General features: G+C 43.7%; 1 protein-coding gene across 2 annotated transcripts in view; it reads left to right on the top strand.

Moving 5' to 3' along the window:
• The window catches only part of ATG7 (autophagy related 7), a 196,949-nt gene that overhangs the window by 11,730 nt on the left and 164,065 nt on the right, over positions 1-21,154 (top strand). For both annotated transcript variants that reach the window (XM_080915043.1, XM_080915044.1), the window contains exons 2-5: positions 13,294-13,460; positions 13,945-13,999; positions 16,758-16,875; positions 18,238-18,315. In XM_080915043.1, coding sequence (XP_080771169.1) covers positions 13,313-13,460; positions 13,945-13,999; positions 16,758-16,875; positions 18,238-18,315 — 399 coding nt within the window. In that variant the 5' untranslated portion in view covers positions 13,294-13,312. The remainder of the gene's footprint in view (positions 1-13,293; positions 13,461-13,944; positions 14,000-16,757; positions 16,876-18,237; positions 18,316-21,154) is intronic.

Genomic DNA, 21,154 nt, shown 5'->3' with positions numbered 1-21,154 from the left:
ATAGAAAGTTCACAGTCAGCCTTGGCTATGTGTAGAATAGCCAATTGTAGGATAGAACCGATTGTGGCCCTTGATTTCAACTTTGGAAACTGTGTGAACTTCAGCAGCACCCTTGGTAGTTTCTGATGCCATGTAAAATATTCTGGCAGAACTTCCAATCTCTCTAAAGCTTAAAAACAAAGCATAATCATTTTTATAAAAAGTTTTTTTTTTTTTTTTTTTTTTTTTTTTTTTAACTTTCAGAGGCCAGAGGAGGACATTGAGTGTTCGGCTCTGTCACCCTCTACCTCCTCTCCCTTAGATGGGGTCTCCATTGAGCCTCAACTTTACTTTGATGGCTGTGTCCACCTGTCTGCAGTTACAGCTGTGTGTGACCACACTCAGGTTCTTAGGTGGAATCTGGGGATCCCAACTCAGCAAGTGTTCCCACCCACTGAGCCATTTCTCAGGGTTGTAAAAAGGGAGATTAATATAGAGAAACTATTTGTGGCTTGCAGTTTCTAAAATATTTGCTTTCTAGCCACTTCCAGGGAAAGCCCGATAGCCCCTGGTGTGGCTGGCATAGCATCATTTGACAAACAATCATAAAAGTGACCCTTGGGTGCTTCCACTAGTGGAAGGCATGAGCAGCCCATTCCCTATCTGGACAGCTCAGGCAACACTAGTCATTTGGGGTCTGAGGGACTTTGTCTTACTGTGTGTCATCTGCACACTGGCCTGGAGTGGAGACTAGAGTGTGGATGTCATGTGAGCATTTGTCAAGCATCTTCTGTCTGCAGGTACTGTCCTCAGCTGAGGGAAGGTGGATGATACAGTGGTCTCTAATGTTAAAAAGTACTTATTAGATTTATTCCCCTAACATTAAAAGTGCAAAACATGGCAGGTAAAAGATTCAGTTTTTAGGTCTGGAGAGATGATGGTTCAGAGTTTACAAGCTCTGAATGCTCTTGCAGAGGACCCAGGTTTGGTGCCTGACACCTACATGGTGGCTTACAGCTGTCTGTAACTCCAGTTCCAGAGTATGCCCTCTTCTTGGCTTTCTGGACACCTGTACACTGTATACTCATGACAAACACAGACTCACATGTGTGTAAATAAAAACTAGAAATATCTTAAAGATTCAGCTTTAAGTAATTTTTCAGTCTTTAAAATCAACAGTATTTACAATCCTTTTGGGGGGTATTATTTGTTTTAGATTCTTACAACATCTTTTATAGAACAGTGGTTCTCAACCTGTGGGTTGTGACTCCTTTGGCAAACCTCTATCTCCAGAAATATTACAATTTGTAACTAGCACAATTATGAAGTTTTGAAGTTAAAAGTTATGAAGAAGCAACAAAAGTAATTTTATGGCTGGGGATCCCCAATGTAGTAAAGGGTCACAGCATTAGGAAGGTTGAGAACCAACTGATCTAGAGGATCAGAACTGATAGAAGGAATCTATTATAGCTACAAAATTTACAGTGGTTTACAGATTGTGGTCCAGCTAGTCCAATAATGCCTGTGTGCCAATGGAAAGTCTAAGGATTCAATAATTCAGTCCATGATGTTCTAACTGTATATACTTCTTCAGTATACTCTGGAATCCCAAAGAAGTAGGCTGTAATGCCAGTGAAGCAAAGAATTGGCCAGTGAGTCAGGGCAAGCAAGCTAAAAGCAAGAGCTTCTTCTTCCAAGTCTATATAGGCTGCCACCAGAAGGTGTGGCCTAGATTTAAGGTGGATCTTACTATATCAAATGATTTCATTAAGAAAAATCTTTCACAGATGTACCCAGCTGCTTAGGTTTTAGTTAATTCAAGTTGACAACCAAGAAATGAAAGAGTTAAAATTTCAAGTTAGCTCCCACTAACCGTGCTTTGAGGACAGGTATGCTTCAAGGCTAAGAACAAAATAACTTTAAAGAAATTATTTTTTAATTTAATTGTTTAAAGAATGGCTCAAACCCAGACCAGCTAGACTCAATAAGGTCTGGGCTGGCCTTGCAGTCCTGAGAGTAACAAAGTATGAAGGTCAGTGTGCCCCAAAACAGAGTGGTCTAGAGTTGAATCATATCCAAAAGCAGACAGAGAGTGCCAATTTGAATAAACCAATGAAATTTTTATGTAGTTGTTGCTAACTACTTATGTAATTTTCCCTATAAATATGTCCCCCTAATTGAGTTCAGATCGATGCCTCTGTCTCCTGCGTGAGGTGTGTATCAGCCCGGAGCTCCATCATTAAACTACCTCGTGCTTTTGCAGCAAGAAGGTCTCTTGAGTTTCATTGGGTAACCCCGTGTCCTGAGACTTGAGTGGGGGTCCCAGAAAGGGGGTCCTACAGAACAACCACAACAGATAGTCTTCATCTTTTAAAATTCATACACAATTCTCCTGGTATCTGACATAGTTGCCAGTGCCTTTTTTTCTTCTATCAGTGGAGCACAGGGCCAGGAGGTGCTGGTGTAATCAGCTGCAATGGTTCTGGTGACAGTACTGGGTAACTCCTACCTGTCAAACCCTCACCCAGCCTGTCTATGTACCCATTCAGTTTGGACAGAAAGAATACTGGTCTTATTTTCCTTATTTCTGTATTGCTGTTGCAGATACACAGTAAGTTAGAAAGAGTCAGATGATGCAGCTCTTGTCAGTAGCTGACCCCTGACCCTTTACCTCCTACTCCCCAGTCTCCTGACCCTACTTTCTGTTCACCACCCCTGCCGCCTACCCCTACCCTCTACTTCCTCTCTATATCCTTCTGTGTCCTGCTTACAGTCCTCCTGCCCAGGCTCGTACCTCTAGTCCCTGGCCCCCACTTCCTGCTCCCTGTCCCTTTTCCCTTGACTCCTGACTCCCATCTCTTACACTCCATTTATTCCCTCCTCTTCCTGATCCCTACCTCCTATCCTGTGTCTTACTCTTCCCTGCTCCGCTCCTTATTCCCACCCCACCTCCCCAGCTTCTTTTTCTTGGGCAGTTTGGTTATAAGCCTTGGATAAGTGTCATGCTGTGACATCTGTGCTCCCACATGTAAGTCACTGGATATGGCTCTGTTGATAGAAGTCTACAACTAGCACCAGGGCTCTGTACCGGATGAAGCCCTGGGGGGTTGTTGCCCTACCACAATGTCATTTTCTGTTGTCTTGACTATGTTTTGGCTCTGGGATTCTTGTCTGTTAATGCCAACCCCTCATCAAAGCCTGTCTTCTTTCACTAGAACCAACACAGTCCCACCTGGCAGACTTGAGTTTGACCCACACTCAGCATCGGGACCCTTGTCTGAACGCAGTGTCCAGGTAGGAAGGGTATAGTATAGGTGTTCAGCTTCAACGATGACAAGAGGCTGAGGCCTCTCCTGCTTTGCTCAAAGCTGCAGATTCTGGCTTTTTAGGAGGAATGAGAGCCAGAGATAGGCAAACTGACTCCAGCCATACCCTCTCTGAAGTCAATAGGATCTTGTATTCTGCCCAGATTTTCTCAAAAGCCAAGTAAGCCAGAGAATGTTTGAATTGTGTGCTTTTTATGCTCTTTTAGCAGGACTTTTACTGCCTTTCCTTTCCTTTCCTTTCCTTTCCTTTCCTTTCCTTTCCTTTCCTTTCCTTTTCTTTCCTTTGTTTTGTTTTCCCTAGCACCTCTCTGTGGCTTTATGGAGGTGTAAATGACATCACAAATGATCTCTTTCTTCTAAGTGGTCACTCCTGGTGACCTTCCCAACCCCTAAAGCTATAGGGTCTTTTTTTGGGATCTGCTGGCCCTTGTAAGATTCCACCTCATCACGTCATCAGAGAGTACTCAGAGAAAAGAGTTGGGCCTGACTGGGAGGTGCATTTGCACGGCTCTTGCTCCTGGGCTTACACTAGCTGTCTCCCCTCACACTAGGTGTTTAGCCTGTGTTGGAAGGAGGTCAGCAAGCAAATGAGTATCCAAACACTGGTTGTTAGTTAGCTTAAGAGATGAAAGAATAATGATTCTGAAAAGGTCTTTCCATCAAGGCCCAACAGCACAGGGAGGGAAGAGGGGTGCTGAAACTGGCGGGCCCATGCCACTTCCTCACTGTGTGACTTGGAACGTTGCTTAACCTTAGTGCTTCCTTTACTGTAAAGGAAACATACATTAACTGTTTCTGGGTTGTCGTGTGAAGGCTGTGTACAATGTATAGTGTAATGTTTGATTCTTGGGAGAATGAGCATTAGGGAGAATACTTTCCATTGGCCATTATGAGTTTTTGTAAAGGGATCTGGGAAGATAACTTAGCAAAGGGCATGAGGACCCAAGTTTGCTCTCTAGAACCCAAGTACAGGACGGGGGCTGTAGAGATAGCTCAGCAGTTAAGAGCACTGACTACTCTTTCAGAGGTCCTGAGTTCAAATCCTAGCAACTGCATGGTGGCTCACAACCAGCTATAATGAGATCTGATGCCCTCTTCTGGTGTATCTGAAGACAGCTACGGTATACTTACATAATAAATGAATCTTAAAAAAAAAAGAAGAAGAAGAAGAAGAAGAAGAAGAAGAAAGAAAGAAAGAAAGTACAGGACATAGCCCAGCAAGGTAGCTCAGCAGTGTGGAAGTGCTTGCAACCAAGCCCAATGACCTCATTCAATCCTACATTCTACAAGGTGGAAGGAAAGAACCAATTCCTACAAATTGTCCTCTCACCTCATGTGTATGGTGTGATACACTTGTATACCCCATCATCCGTAATTAAAAAGATAATGTAAAAGTAAATGCTCGGCTCAGTAGCAAGCATGTGTGATCACATATGTGGTCACAGTGCTGGGTGGCAGAAATGCAAAGATGCCTGGGGCTCACTGGTCAGCCATTCTAGCATATGAATCCCAGGGCATGGTGGGTGTTGCTCCTGAAGACGGGGTCCTGGGGTTGTCCTCTACTCTCCACATGCACACACATGTCCACACATTTTTTAAAAAAGGCATCTGATGCTGTAATGGAATCTGTCACTTGTAGGACAAGGAGCCACTGCTCCTCAGTAGCTGTGGGTATTAATGAGAACTATCTAAAGGATTGTAAGAGATGAGAAGGGAGTTTTCCCTGTAAAGAGGGAAAAGATTTCCTAAGAATACAAGAAACAGAAGCCATGGCTATCAGCTCCAAGGTAGCATCAGGTATCCATCTGTATAACCTGGGCTGCTGGTCAGACTTGCTGACTCCTAGACACCAAGCTTGTTCTTTGTCCTCTGCATAGGAAGAATGTACTGTCAGTTATATGACACAGATGATTCAGATTTTTTTCTTTGGTGTTGAGGTTTGGTTTGTTGCTATGCATTGAATGCTAAATTCTGTACCTGAAGACCTATGCCTATGAATTTACTAGTTTTTGTTGGGCAAACCTTGTTCCTTAATTTAAAACTCCTGATTAAATAAAAATAAAGCCAATTACTGGAGGGAGTCAAAGGTAGGCAGGTATTTGAGTTAACTGATTTTGTGAAGGGAAGGAGGGGAAAGCAGAGAACGAGGAGGAGAGAGGAGAAGGCACCATGAAAGGAGATGGACCATGAGCATGTGGCCAGGAAAAACAGCAAGTATTTGGGAACACCACTGGGGGAAGCAGACAGGCCGGCAGTTAGAAAAGTAGATTAGGGATTACCCTCTAGTAATTGTCAAAGCCAAGTAAAATAACCATAGTCTGAGTCTCATTTATTTGTAAGCTAGCCAGGGATAAGCTTATACTGGTTATGCTACATGTGGGAGCTGGCATGTGGGGCAGCATCAACTTAAAGAGCATCCACAGTGAAAGAGGCACCTGCAGAACAAGAGAACTTTGCAGGCCACGCATCTGACAAAGGCGTCTTATGTAGGATACCTGACAGCTTCAGTAAAATCAACAAGAAAAGGACAAGTTATTCAACCACAGAATGAGCAAACAAAATAGACAGTTTTCAACAGAGTATGACAGACAATAAATATATAAAAATATATTCAACATCTGTGGCCAATAGGGAAAGGCAAATCAAAAAACAAAACAACGAAAATTTTTAAAAAGTCCAACCACGTATGAGATTTTATCTCACCTCAATGCCTTTTCTTAAAAATTCAACTCAGGTCAAAGTGCTGAAGCTTTTAAGTACTTGAAGGGAAACACCTAAGACCTGACAGGGTCAGCCATGCCCTCCATGAATCCAGTAGCCCATACTTCTCGTCAGCCTGTGTCACTGTACTGGGCTCACTTCAGTTTCCTTGTCTATTACCACCCTCTGTTGAAATGTCTGTCCTGTGTTTGAATCCCTGTCTTGACGCCAGCCCCACCCTTCCTAGCTCTGCATGCATGGCACTTCTAGGGCTTTCTGTCATTGCTTTCTGTTTGTTTTTGCTGTGCTGGGGACTGAATGCAGGTCTCACCCTTTCGAGTATGTGGCTGCACCACAACGTTGGCCCTGGCATTTCTTGAACTCCACAAGTGACTATCTTTGGTCACTTCTCCTAAGTGTCCCCGGGTAGAATTCCTCATTTCTGTTCTCACTTTCTCTGCCCTACTCAGCTCTTCATTCGTTCACAGTCTCTTTTCTTTTGTCTGCAATTGTGATGGAGCCCAGGGCCTCATGTTTGCTAGACAAGAAGTTTTCTACTGGCTGAGCTCTATCCGCATTTGGCCTCCAAACTGACATGGCCACTTGCAGACCTTTGCTGCTGCAGGTGTGTGGTACTTTGTGTACCTGCTGCTAGTTCCATCCATTCTCGTGTGCTGGTACTCTGTGCCTGCTGCACTTGCTCAGGGCTTCACTCTGGGATGGCTGGTCTCCTCCCACTCCTACACTAGTCAATCCTCTGTCCCTTTGCCTTGGACCCTCTCCCTGTCATCCCCCCCTGCATTCAGCCTTTTGGAGCTCTTTTGCAGCCTGCTCTTCCTCCAGGCTTTCCTGCAGCCTTCCTGTCAGAGCTTCTTACTTCTGCTTCTAAACTCCAAAAGGTAGGGAAACTGGGGGTCTCAAACTTTGGCAGAAAAATTATGCAAAACCCATCTGGATGATGGGACAGGTGTCTCTTTAAAGGTTTATTATTTACCTATATTTGTGCTGTCTGCGTCTGTGCCACACAAATGCAAGTGACTGTAGAGTCCCAAAAGGGAACATGGAGCTGCAGTTATAGGCATTTATAAACTAATTACATGGATGCTGGAATCTGAACTCTAAGCCATCTTCCCAACCCCTGAATCATCTTTCAATAGTAAATAAAATTATTTGAGGTAATCATTATGGTCACAGCGCCTGGGAGATACTAGCAAACATGAATATTGAGCCTTTTTATTTTATATAAGGGTTCAACCCTGTACAAACAACCTCAGTTTCATGAGTTTTCAGAACAGCATCTTTCCTATCAGTTTAAATGACCTTTGACTATAGTAATTTCTGAAGCAGATGCCTCCTTGTTATTTAAAAGGCCACATATTAGATAATTTCTGTAAATTATACCTCATTTCATAGTCAAGACACGGCTTTACCTTCCCTGAGCAGAGTCTTCATTATGAATTGCATAGAGAATACCAAATGCTGCATTTTATATCTTGTATGAAATGTTGGATACAGACTAGCATTGGAGTGCAATAAAACCTGCTTTTAAATATGTCTCTCAGTTACTGAAAATGTTTCTTAATAGGTCAAAAGTTGAGTTTTTACTAACCTGGAAGACCAAGAAAGCCTCCTTTTCATTCTGTATTGTTAATTTCTTCAGGGTTCTGTTTAAATGGAGTCAGCCCTAACCCATAAGTAGCAAGGGATGATGGGTATTGTTTTCATTTATGCCTGACAGATTGAACCCAGTTCATCATAAAAAATAAATTTAAAAAAATGTCTTAGGTGCTGGAAATGTGGCTCGGGGACCACAAACACTTGTTGATCTTGCAGAGGAGCTGGGTTAGATTCCCAGCTGCCACTCACCAACCAACTGTAACTCCAGCACCCTCTTCTAGCCTCCATGAACACCTGTACTCATCTGTGTATCAGCCCCTCCCTACTACAGAGACACATAATTAAAAATAAATCTTAATTAGTATTCAAGCTTGTTCTCATCTAATAAATAGTAAAATTAAATGTATACCAAAGAATTGTTTTCAAATAAATTTCTTCATAATTTATCATCAGTAAATGTTTGATTTCTATACCTATTACATATGTGTTGTATTATGCACTTCCCCTGTGACAGGATACCTGATAGAAAAACTGAAGGAAGAAAGAAAGGGTGTATTTGACCATGGAAGGGACATCCTGGCACCTGGAGCACCAGGTGGCTGGTTACCTGTGTTCACTGTCAGGGGGTGAAGAGAGATTCGTGTTGGAGCTGCTCAGTTTCCCTTTCTATGGAAAGGCCCCCAGCCCAGGAGATGGGGCTACCCATATGTGTAGAGTGGATCTTCTCACCTTACTAAGTCCAGCCTAGAAAGCTCACAGTCATGCCCAGAGGCTTGTCTTGCAGGTGATTATTAGTCATCACACATCCACCTCTTTCCAACCTAAGTCACAAACATACAACTTTTAAGTTATCATAGACCCATGGCCATCATCCTGCAAATGCATTCAGTTCAACTTCAGAATCCCTATAGTCATCATCTGTCCTTACCTGGTTTAAAAGTTCAAAGTCCAAAATCTCTGCTGAGTCTCAAGGCAGCCTCTTAACTGTAAGGATCTATACAATTAAAAAAGAAAGGACACATATTCCCAATGCTGATGGCACAGAGTTGACATCTGTTCCAGGAGGGCACAATAGAAAAGATCAGACTGAAACAAGGTTGAAGCCCAGCGGCTGAACCCCCACAGCTCTGTATCTGGTGTCTGGAGCTCATGATGAAATCAGCTGGGCCCCAGCAGGCTTAGGTAGTCCTGCATTTGTGGATTGGCTCTCATCCTTCCTTCACATTCTCACAGTGAGCATCTCAATTCTGGCATCTCCAACACCCTGGTGACTCCATTGCAAAAAAGGACTCACCGTCACTGTCTCACCTTGCCAGGCTGGGGTGACCTTCTAGAACTTTAGCACAAGCTCCATGAATCCCTTAACTATTGCATCTTTCATGCCTGGAAAACCAGCTTTCAAGTTCTTCAGTAAACTCAGGCTGTGACCCTCAGTGCTGTGACCTCAGGAAACACTTCCTAGGCTCTGCTGAGAGCGGGGAACTCTTTCACCTCTCAGGTGAGTTTGTATTCTCACAGATCGGAGCCCTCAGTGTATTTCCTCAGGGTCTTTACTGTTGTCCTCGTTTAAAGCACAGGGTTTCTCTTTACTGGTGCTAACATTTTTAGCACTCTGATATTTGTGATACTCACAACTAGTTCTCTGTACCCTTTTGGTGGGTAAATTTAACCTCCCTCCTCTCTCTACTACATAGCACATTAAAAAAAAAAATCCTTTCCCTGTCCTGCTGTGGATCTAGATAAGAGCAGTGAGTGGGGACCGTAGTGTGACCTGAGTTGCTATCATGCCATTAGTTCATTGCTTTTGAATCCAGATTCACGCAAGTTCCCCAGGACATGAGCAGAATGAAAACAGATTCTTTGCAAAGAGTTCAGTGGGAGCAACTAATGTACAGTTCCTGATTAGAGCTCTTTCCCCCTGAAACCTCATGAGCTTGGCCTCCATTGTGATGTATCTCTTGACATTCTGGTCTTCCAAACTCCCACCAAAATGTCTGCTGTGCTCTTGGGCTTTTCCAACCCAAAGTTTCAAATTCTTCCACATTTACTCCCCAGCTCTGTTCCAGGGACCCAGGATCTACACAATCAGATTGTCACAGCAAAGGCACTACCACGTTGGGAACTAGTATTCTAAATTAGTGCTTTCCTCATCTTTGCAACAATATACCCAGTAAAACAACCCACAGAAGGAAAAGTTTGTTTGAGTATGAAGTCCATTCTAATAATCAGCATTATCCATTTTACCCATGTGTCCAATTGTGTAAAATTCTCCAAAATGCACAGAAAAGTTTAAGAGTCCTTGCTATGTAGAATATCAAAGACCACTTATCAAAGGGATTTATAAAGGCTCTAAAGTCGACACTATTTCAGTCCTGGTAAGTTGAAATTATCATGTTAGCTGTTTATATTTAAAGTTGTCCCAGCATGCTTTAGAGAAGTTTTCTAAACTTTATATAAAAAGCAGGACATTTGAGTTCAGTTTGAGTTTTAATCCAGATTTGGAACAGAATTAAATAAATCACAGTATAGGAATTGAAGAGCTCAGTTTGCTGATACTGAAGAAAGTCATAAATACAACAACAAAAAAAGCAAGTTGTTAAAAATATGAGATTAATGGCCTGCAAGCTAGCTGAAATGTGTGTCATGCTTGGTCATTAGGAAAATAATCTTTAACGCTCATTGTGGCATTTGCTGGCCTATTTTAAACACCAATGGATACACAATTAGTCCCGAGTCAGAAGCAGGTTTTTTTTTTTTTTTTTTTTAAGTTTATTTTTGGATGTTTCACATGCTTGTGCAGCACCTGTTGGTCTATCCAGCCACCACTGCACCTCTAGCTCCCATGAAAGCCCCCTTCATCTCCCTCCTGGCATCATGTCCTCATTTCCTTCTTGTGATTAGTACCTGATTCCTGTTAGTGTTGCCATGTGCACGTGGGTTTGGGGCCTGCCGCCGAGGCATAAACAGCCTGACAGGCTACATCCCCAAAGGAGACAGACTCATCTTCTCAGCAGCCACCAGCCATCAGAAGCTTCTCTGAAAGCACTGGGGCCTCGGGTTTCTCCTGCATCCTAGATCTCCCCATGTAACCTGGGCTCACCTCGAAACCGTAGTACTTCCACTTCAGCATCCCCAGTGCTGGGGTTGGAAGCATTTTACATAGAGGGGAGGTTTCCTTATTTAAATGCCCAGTGTCCATCTAAAATGATCAACCTCAAGGTGTGGTGGCACAGGACTTTATTCCCAGCACTTGGGAGGCAGAGGCAGGTGGATCTCTAAGAATGTGAAGTCATCCTGGTCTACATAGTGAGTCCCAGGCCAAGGATACATGGTGTGACTCTTCCCCCCGCCAAAATAAATAAAATAAATAAATCAACCTTTAAAAGATAGTTCATAACATTTTAAATAAACCATTTCAGATTTAGCTCTTGTCATAAAATTAATTTTCTAGCTTTTAGAATAGCTTCTATTCTAGAAAATAAAGATAATTTCTAAAAATGCATAGTATTTCTTTCTATTTCCAGAAAATGCAGCGGCTGTGTAAAAGTGAGGTCATCAGCTCTGGGGTATGAAAACCAATATGAATGTATGTCTGTATATCTAGGAGTAAAGACTAGGAAAGAAATGTGCTTTGGGACAGAAGCCAGGAAACAGTGAAAATGTACTACCTAATTTGGAGTAAGCTACAAATAACCAAGTCAACCCAAACAGTCCTGGGCCATATTGGGTAAGTCAACCCATGTTGGTGGTCACACATGCCTTAGTGAAATAGATGAATCTCAATTCAATTGGTTCTTTAAATAGACATGCAGCCAAGCACAGGAACAAACAGCTCTTTCGTAAATAACATTGCTGCTAAGTGGATTTTCATTTTTCCGTCGGCACAGACAGCATTAGGATTTTAAATGTGTGATGGTAACCAGATGCTATGCATAAGGGCTCTGGAAATTTCCCAAGAGCGCAGTGGTGAGGCTGACTTCACACTGCCTTCCTGCCATGAGGTGTTTCTCATCTGGATATGAGCACCTGAAAGTGAGGTACACATGTATGGTGCACGTGCGTAGTGCATTGCTGTGTTACACATGCATCGTCTTTATGAGTGGTTCACAAGCATGGTACGAATGGATGGTTCACAGCCTGCTGGTGCACGTACATGGTTCACAGATATGTCACATAGTTCACATGGTGTGTCACAGTTCCGGTGTATAGGCAGGGTTGCTTACACAACCACATTCACTTGATGATTTGAGAAATAAGAACATTAAAACGTATGTTATGATGCAGAATACAGAGTTTCCATGTACTTAAGAGATGCAACAATCCCCGCATTAGCACAGATCCTATGGGGGGGTTATACTGTCAGATTTTAAAGGAGTTCAGGCTCATGGGCAGTAGGTGTTACCCCTCTTAGCTGGAGTGCTCAGCACTGAACTCAGATAGGCAGAATTCCACTTCCCCCATCCTTCCCTTCCTGACTTTCTTTTGGTGTTTCTTTTCCTTCCCTCCCTTCCAACAAAGTCTTATGTACTCCAAATTGGCCTTGAATTCACTAGATAGCCAGAGATGACCTTGAACTCCTCCTGTCTCCATCTTCCGAGTGTTGAGATGTCAGAATGCTTCACCATACCAGACTCCGATAGGCATGTTCTGACTGGTACGACTTTGGATTTTGGATTCATAGAATTGTGACAGTTTCCAAGAGTCAGTCCCCAGATGACTCCAATGAGAAAGGGATGGAGCTAAGGGTGTAGTTCAGGACTCCAGTGCTTGCCTTGAACAGGAAATAGCCTGGGTGCATGCTCAGCACCAATATAAAACAAAAGAAGTTAATGCCAGAAATGTCATTTATAAAATTACTCCTACAAAGAGACTGAGCTTAACGATTTCTCAGGATGTTTTCAAAGTTGTGTCTTAGATGAAGTAAGCCAAACACTGAAGTAAGTCACACATAACTCCCCTTCTTTAAGGGATCTATGGTGTCAGTCTCACGGTGACAAAATGGTTGGTAATGGTGGCCTGGATGAGGGTCAGGGAGCTGCTCTTTAAGGGTGCAGAGATGAGCATGGCGATGTACACCTTTAATCCCAGCACTTCTGAGGCAGAGGCAGGTGGATCTCTGAACTCAAGGCCACCTTGGTCTACATAGTGAGTTCCAGGACAGCCAGGACTGTATAGAGAGACCCTGTCTCAAAAAAAAATTAATAATAACAATAACAACAAAAATAAAAGTGCAGCACTCCATTGTCAGGACTCCGAAGGGCTCCAGAGGTCTGTGATTGAACCCTAAACTTTGGGGCTGGGTGTGCCAGCAGTTAGCAGAGCGGGACTGTAGTCTTACAGATTGGTGGTGTCTTAAGAGACCCTACACACTGAAGCTGCCTTTGGTTTGCTGTTTAGAAAAAAAAAATTGTCTGCCTGTTTACCTACTTACTTATCTATTCATTTACTTATTATATTGTGTGTATCTCTGTGAGTTTGTGTGCATTGCATTTATGCAGGAGCCAAAGGAGGCCAGACGAGAGAATTGGATCTCCTGATACTGGTAGATGTAAAGCACTGTGGATTTTAGGTACCAAACCCAGGTTCTCTGCAAGAGTAACGAATGATCTTATCCACTTCTCCAGTCCCAATGGTTTACTTGGATTAAGCTCTATTTTGTTTGTTTTGGTAGGCCAGTAAGAACAGTGGCCATGGGGGACCCTGGACTATCCAAGCTGCAGTTTGCCCCCTTTAATAGTGCTCTGGACGTTGGCTTTTGGCATGAACTGACCCAGAAGAAGTTGAACGAGTACCGCCTGGACGAGGCACCCAAAGACATCAAGGGCTATTACTACAATGGTAGGCAGTCCCCACCTGCCTCACCCCCATCCACATGTTCCTGTCTGTCCTCTGTGGAAACAGCATCCCTCATTAGGTTGTTATTATTGCTTTTGGAGTGTTGGGGACAGAGCCTTGAGCCTTCTGAACACTAGTCAGCCTGCTCAATGGGATGTGCTTATCTTTTCTCACCACAGCCTTTCAGCTTCTTGAGTCTTTCTTTTGCCTCAAATCACTTTAAAAACTTTCTTTTCCATCTTTAGAGAAAAGAGAAGAGTGGTGGAACTCAAGTTGTTACAGCAAACACTGTTCAGTTAGCTTCCAGGGTGGTGGGTGTAGAAATTTCCAGGGCATCCTTTTTATATTGGTCACAAGTCCCTTCCTGTCACTCTCTCTCAAGATCCACTGTCATGTGTTAGCAGAAAGACATGACTAGCCGTAGATGTTTTTACCATGATACTGCCACTCTGGCTTGTCTCTGAGATGTGAAAATGCTTCCACGCAGGTGACTCTGCCGGCCTGCCCACCCGCTTGACGTTGGAGTTCAGTGCTTTTGACATGTAAGTATTGATTTGTGCAGAGTCCAAAGGACTCTGCTTACCGTGGGCAAGGAATAAGCATTCCCTTCAGGTAGGCCTCTGAGCAGCCAAGAAGCTCCCATGAAGTGCTGCAGCTGAAGACCATCTGCCACAGTTGTTTATTAGGAGGAAAGAGGAGTCTTTTAAAGAGCCTGCCATGTGCCTGGTACTATCTAGATTGATTTGCCCTCAGATAGCAGCTCTCCAGAGCATCATTATGGAATATCTTATGATTCTTTCTTAGTACCTATTTGTTCTGAAGATTTGTTTCTTTTTATTTATTTTTTATATATGAGTGTTTGCCTGTGTGTATATTTGGGCACCACATGTATGCAGTGCCCATGAAAGCCAGAAGACATTGGGTCCCCTGGAACTGGAGTTACAGATGGGTGTGAGATGCTACATGGGTGTTGGGAATCAAACCTGGGTCCTCTACAAGGGTAGCCAGTGCTCTTAAACTGCTAAATCACCATTCTAGCACTTAAAAAAAAAAACACTTCAAATTACATTGTTTATTATTGTATGTGTGTGAGCATGTGGGTTTGCATTTACCATGCACATGTGTCAAGGTCAAAAGACAACTTGTAGGAGGCTGTTCTCTCTGCTTGCACCATGTTAGCCCTAATGATTGAACATAGTACTAGCAAGTGCCTTTATCCTCTAGGCCGTTTCACTGCCTCTTTTATTGACTCTTTCAAAATATTAATGTGCTTTATTCCTTTATCCTCATCAAGTTGCAGGTTTTAAAAGCACAACAGAGATACAGGACAATGTTAGTGTTTATATCTGTGAAATACCTGCTGGGGTTTCTTTCTCCTTTCAGAGCCTCCTTTTCTTTAAAAAAAAAATGTGTATGTGTGGTTGCCAGCTTGTATGTATACATTCCACTTGCATACGGTACCCATACAGGAGGACAGAACAGGGCATCAGATCTCAGGAAACTGGAGTGACAGATGTTGTGAGGCACCCTGTGGGTACCTGGACTCAAAATTGTGTCCTCTGCAAGTACAGCCAGTTCTCTTAACTGCTGAGTCATCTCTCCAGTCCCACCCACTCTTCACAGCTTTCTCTCTCCATTATACCTACCTACTAAAAACAAACTAAATCCTATTAATTTCCAGTGGGAGCCTAGTCACGTGCTCAGTAGCTTGTCTTTGTCCGGTGTGGCCAGGAGCCATCCTGGCAGTGTCTCTCATCTTGGAAGTAGCTTCCATTCCTCAGAGAAGGGCTCTATCTAGTAGCTTTTGCACACTTGAGATATTGGGACATGTTAGACAAAGTCCCTTCTTACACTGGGCTTTGTCCCAGCCTCCTGCCCTCTGTCTCAGCATTAACTAAGCCTGGTGAGCGAAGGCTCTGCCTCCCTCTCCTCTCCAGGCCCAAATTAGCCCTGGATGATTTCTCTCTCCTTAAGACTGTCTTCAGTGCCTTCATCTGGTCTTGAGGAGGAATGTTCTTTTAGTAGAAAAGCAGGATGACAGGCAGGCTATGATGTGATGACTCATGGCTCTCAAGGGAAAACTCTGGCCACCAATACTCTCCCCTGCAGCCGACCAGGGCTTGGCCTTTAAGGCTTACTGGTGGCATTTGGCAGAGCCATCATTACTCATGGGCCCCTCCTCACCTGTCCTAAATTGAGATCTCTTTCCACCAGGCCCCCTGTAGCTCCTTTGTGCCCCCACATGGAAAGATATGTAAGGACACTAGAGACAGTCTCTGACACATGGGCTATCATCAGAATGATGGGTAATAAACTCTTCTCTCTGAAAGTTCTACATAACAACAGTATAAAGGGTCAATGGCAGAAATATTTCTTTTAAAATGTTTAGATTTAGTTATTTTATGTGGATGAGTTCTTTGCCTGACTGAATGTATATATGTGTACCACATACCTGCCTGGTATTCATAGAACTCATGTACCACATACATGCCATAGAACTCAACAGAGGGCACAGATGCCCTGCAACTGAAGTTACAGATGGTTGTAACTGGTGCTGGAATTAAATTCTGGTCCTCTGAAGAACAGCCAGTGTCTGATTGTATGACCCCGAAAGTCCAAGTTTGCTTTCTATTACTGTGATAAACTGCATGGCTGAAGGCAACTTGGGAAAGGGTTTGTTTCATCTTATGGTTGTAGACCAATCATGAAGGGAAGACAGGGCAAAGGCCTGGAGGCAGGAACAGAAGCAGAGGCCATGGAAGAATGCTTCTGCCTTGTTCTCCATGGCTCACTCAGCTTGCTCTCCTAGACCGCCAGCCCAGGGGTGGTACTGCCCATGGACTAGGCCCTTGAACATCAATCAGCAAAAATGTCTATGCCACATTGACATTCCTGCATGCCAATCTGATGGAGACAAATCATCAAATGAGATTCTTTTCCTGGATGACTAGCTTGTTTCAAGTTGACATGAACTAACCATCATGCTAGGCAGTTTTCATAACCTTGTCGAGAGAGTTACTAGCTAGAACTCAGACCCTTTGCAGTTCCTGGTTTAGTCACTTCCTCCTCAGTTTTACTATGGGAAAGAATAAAGATGAACTTCCTTTGAGATTAGGAGCTGCCAGCCGAGAGCTCAGGGCACAGAGGGTCTCCAGGCAGTGCCTACTTGCTCGTGCTTTGCAAGGCCCAGTGAACCACTGGTCGACTTTCAACCCATTCAGGGGTGTCAGGTTTATTGTAACCCTGTGCTTTGTTCAGAGCCCAGGCTGTGCTGGGTAACTGTGTTTCTCTCGTGTCTAGGAGTGCCCCCACGCCTGCCCGCTGCTGCCCGGCCATGGGAACCCTGCACAACACCAACACACTTGAGGCTTTTAAGACTGCAGACAAGAAGCTCCTTCTGGAGCAGTCGGCAAATGAGGTTAGCTGCACAGCCACATTGGCTTCCTAGTATTTCCAGGGTCCAGGCAAGTGCACCATGTCTACTCAGCCACATGGGTTTGTCACAGGAATAGCCTATAAGAGATGCACAGGGGCATTGGCATCTTATTTTATTGAGGTTTTTATTTTTTGTTTTTCTTTTTAACCAGGGGAAAATTCACGAACTGTATTTGTATTCTATGAGTCAGTTTAGTAAAGGACCTTCTGCAAGCAAGCTACACTAACAGTAACCATACCAACATGGCAGAGAAACATGAGAGACAATTCTTTGTATGGGTCCCAGTGGTCACCCCACTCACAGTGAAGCTCTAGAGAGTTATATCTCACTGTGTGAAGGGAAAACTCCTGACCTTGACCATTAACCAGACATAGACTTTCCCTGGGATTCCCACTCCACCCTGGCCAGCTCATTAGAAATGGGGCTACTCTTCCATTGTCCAGAACCTCCAGGGTGGTGATGTCTGCTTATTTTCCTCACACACCTGCATGTGGGGCATGTTCTTGTTGCCAGAATGGCCTTCATAGCAACTTAAGGTTTAGCAACTGAGCTTTGAGCATCTTGTGACCAGCTGATGACAGCCCAGGTTTCACCCATAGACATAGGACTAGTCTTGTTCATATACAGAGGCCATGCTTCTTTCCTCATCTCTCCAGATGAGAGCTCTCTACATAGAACTTTGGGAAGGTCTTGCTGTAGGGATGGGTGTGGTGCTATAGGGGTGGATGTGAAGCTGTAGGGGAGGGTGTGAAGCTATAATCCTTTGGTCCCAGCACTCAGGCACACACAGAGAATCTGTTGAGTTTAAGGTCAGTTTGTTTAGAGTATTCCAGAACTGTCAGGGCAACATGGCTGGGACTAGAGGAGGAAGAAAGAAAGAAAGCCATGGTGTGTATTTAGTTCAAATTACTCATTTCAGAGCCCCCTTCTTCCCTCCAGTTCCCACTTCTTGACAGATCAGGTGTCCTCTCAGGAACTCACTGTGCTTCTATGACAGAAGTCCTGCATGGAGCTGAACCTGTACCTTTTATTTCTGTAACCATGACATGCTTGCACCCAGCAGACAATAGTAAACCCTTCAGATGGGCATCTTAAAGGTGTGAGTGTCTGCTTGCCTCCCCTGTGCTGAGGGCCCCCGAGGGAAGGTGCCAGGCACTCTCGTGGACTGCTAATGATGGAGTAAGGCTGGTGGAGAGGCGGTGTGAAGTAGCAGGGAGAGGTAATGAACCACTTCAGCTTCTGAGAGCAGTGGCAGGCTGGAGGGGAAGAAGAGTTGTGCTGAGAAGCTCATCGGCTGGCTAGAGAAAGCAGCAGCCGACCTAACACCTTTCTTCCTTCTGGCAGATCTGGGAAGCCATAAAGTCAGGTGCTGCTCTCGAAAACCCCATGCTCCTCAACAAGTTTCTGCTCTTGACCTTCGCAGTAAGTACAACCTCAAAGTGGGATGAAATCACACCTGCCAACTAGTTAGAAACCCAAGACCTGCCTTCCCTGAATGCTCACATACAACCCCGGAGCTGAGATAGGCGCCTGTGTATGTGCAGGTCTGTAAAACACTGCTGTCTATCAAGTGGATATTCTATAGACTTTGGCTTCCATTCAGGATCAGATTCCTGTCCCTAGGAAGAATATGACTTCCATGACCCACAGTGGCCATGTTGATATTTGCTCCTACTGGCTGCTCCTGTGCCTTTAGGCATAGTAAGGTAAGTATGTTACTTTGTCTGGTAAGTGTGTTACTTTGCCACAGCCTCATAGGCCCTAGAGATCAATCTCTTTCCACACATTTGATCTATTTAGTGAGTAAAGTTGGGTATGTTAAGAAAATGTTTTCTTATAGACATAATCATACACATTGGAAGAAAGGCACCACATTCATTACTTTTAACTGAGTCTTGTCTCTCCGAATGCCCTTCGCGTCATTTCCTTCCAGGCACAGGTGAGGCTGGCAGAGTATAAACCTCAGGGAACCCAACAGTCATTACCTGTGAGTTATGGTGGGAGAGAAGGATGCTCCAGGGCTCTGTCAGGTTATCAGGTGCAGCCTGGGTACCAGTCATTTGTCTGCTTATGAGTTCCTTGGTAGGATAGATTTAAATATTACCAAAGCTGTCAGGCTTTGTTACTTGAGTGTGAGTGCCTTTTAATACTAAGAGTTCTTGTTAATTAAACATTAATCCATTTTTCATACCCAAAATCCTAATTGAAAATTTTAGCTTAATGAGAAAATAACATCAGTTCTCATTAAATGTTTAAGCAGTTTCCTGCCTTGCTGTCCCTTTTTGCAAAGTGTACTTAGCCAGACTGTATATATAAAAAATAAAAGGTCCTTAAAGTCTTCAGACACAAAAGTCTTTATGTTTAATTTGTCCAAGATTCTTTGTATCATGAAAACAAAGCACAACTCTAAGAAACCCGAGCTTCTGCTTCTGGGCATGCCGAGACGCTGGCAGGCTGTGTGCCCATCCAGAACTGCTTTTGCTGAAGATCACCTGTGATAAGCCACTTAAGCACAGGGGAAAGCAGACTCCCAGGCCTTCAGCTTTCCTTTCTGTGGGTCTCAGGCCCCACAGGGCCAGGCCCGTCATTAACTTCAATTGACAGTTCGCTTTGCCATTGTGAAAGGGATTCTCTTCCTTTAGTTCATTTAGTTAGGGGGAGTTGGACGCTGTGGAGGCTGTAATTATGAGGCTCTCACCTGCAGCTGCATTACATAATATTTATATTTAAAAGCCATCCAGTGATTCCCTCTCTATGAAAACTCTGGAACAGACATATCCACAGAGGATGGCCCGTTATGTCCAGAGGTTGTGGAGGAGTGGAGAATTGGACCATTCTGCAGTTAGGGACAGGGTTTCTTTTTGGAATAATAAAAAACAAGAATTTAGAGGTTCAGCCATGTCAAACAAACAGAAGAAAAATCCAACAAATTGTATATGTAAATGTGATGCATTTATGTAGCTTGATTTATATTTTGACAAAAGAAGCCTCTAGGAGGCTGGGGAATGGCTTCATAGGTAAAGCGCTTTGTGCAAGTGTGAGGACCTGAGTTCAGATCTCCAGGACCATTAAAAGCCAAGGGGAGGTGGCAGCCACCTATAATCCCAGAGCATCGAGGGCAAAGAAACTGGCTAGTCAGGTTGCCTCCTCAGTGAGCTTTGGTTTAAGTGAGAGACCCTACCCTACCTGCTACCCTGTTATAGTATTTTAGGTGAAAAAAAGAAGACACTTGATGGCAACCTCAAGCCTTTACACGTGTGCACATGTTGCAGCCTTGTACACACACACACACACACACACACACACACACACACATGCACACACCAACAGATGAGAACATGCATACATATATGTATATATAGCACACTTATTCATATGCAAAAGCAAGACCAAAATTAAATCAGTTTCACATGACAGCTCTGCAGTTCTCATACTTAGCAAGACTCAATACAAGTGCTTCCTTAGCTAAGAATTACATCAGGGTTCTCATCATAGATGAGTGAAGAGGCTGTCCAGGACTCACAGAGCTCAGGTCCTAATGCCATGGGAATTGGAGGTCAGAGCCCTGGGGCTGAGTGGGAGGTCAGTTTAGATCAGCTCAGAAACACTTTCCCAGCATTCTGGGAGAGGCTAGCTATTCCCTGCACAATGTCATTGTACCTCAGTACTTGGAGTCTCTTCACTACCTCTGCTATGTGGAAGGCCAGTGGCTGATAACTAGGACTGAGGCTTAGTCATTGTTGAGTGTCTTGTTTTCTCATGTACACATTAGGCACTTAATAGTTGCTGATTTACCCTTGACCAGGAAGACATTTTGGAAAGCAGCATCAAACAGGGAAATATCCTTACCTGAGAGCCAGAAATGTTCCCAGATCACAACTGTGAATATTGACATGATAACACAATGGAAAATTCCACATTTAAAATGCTGCTGTACTAAAAATACTGTGTAAAATTTCATGCAGGTCATGGAAATGGGATGTATATAACATACAAATGAATTTCCTGTTTATGCTTAGGTCCCATTCACAAGTTAATATACAAATAGTCTGAAATCTGAAAAAAAAAATTGCAAAATCTGAGCCATGTTGAATGCTAAGCCTTTGGTGAAGGGTTCCTTCTGGTGGGTAGAGGAGACTGGATAGCACCCCTTTTCCAGGACTGAAGAGTGCAGCTGTGTTTTTTGGTGCAGTCTGCATGGGAAGCTTCTATAAAATGGGATGAGATGCTTCCTGATCATCTAGGAAGAAGAGAATCTTTT

The sequence above is a fragment of the Micromys minutus genome, assembly GCF_963924665.1.
Source record: "Micromys minutus genome assembly, chromosome: 3".
NCBI classification, from domain to species: Eukaryota; Metazoa; Chordata; class Mammalia; order Rodentia; family Muridae; genus Micromys; species Micromys minutus.
This window is presented reverse-complemented; position numbering and strand designations above follow the sequence as displayed.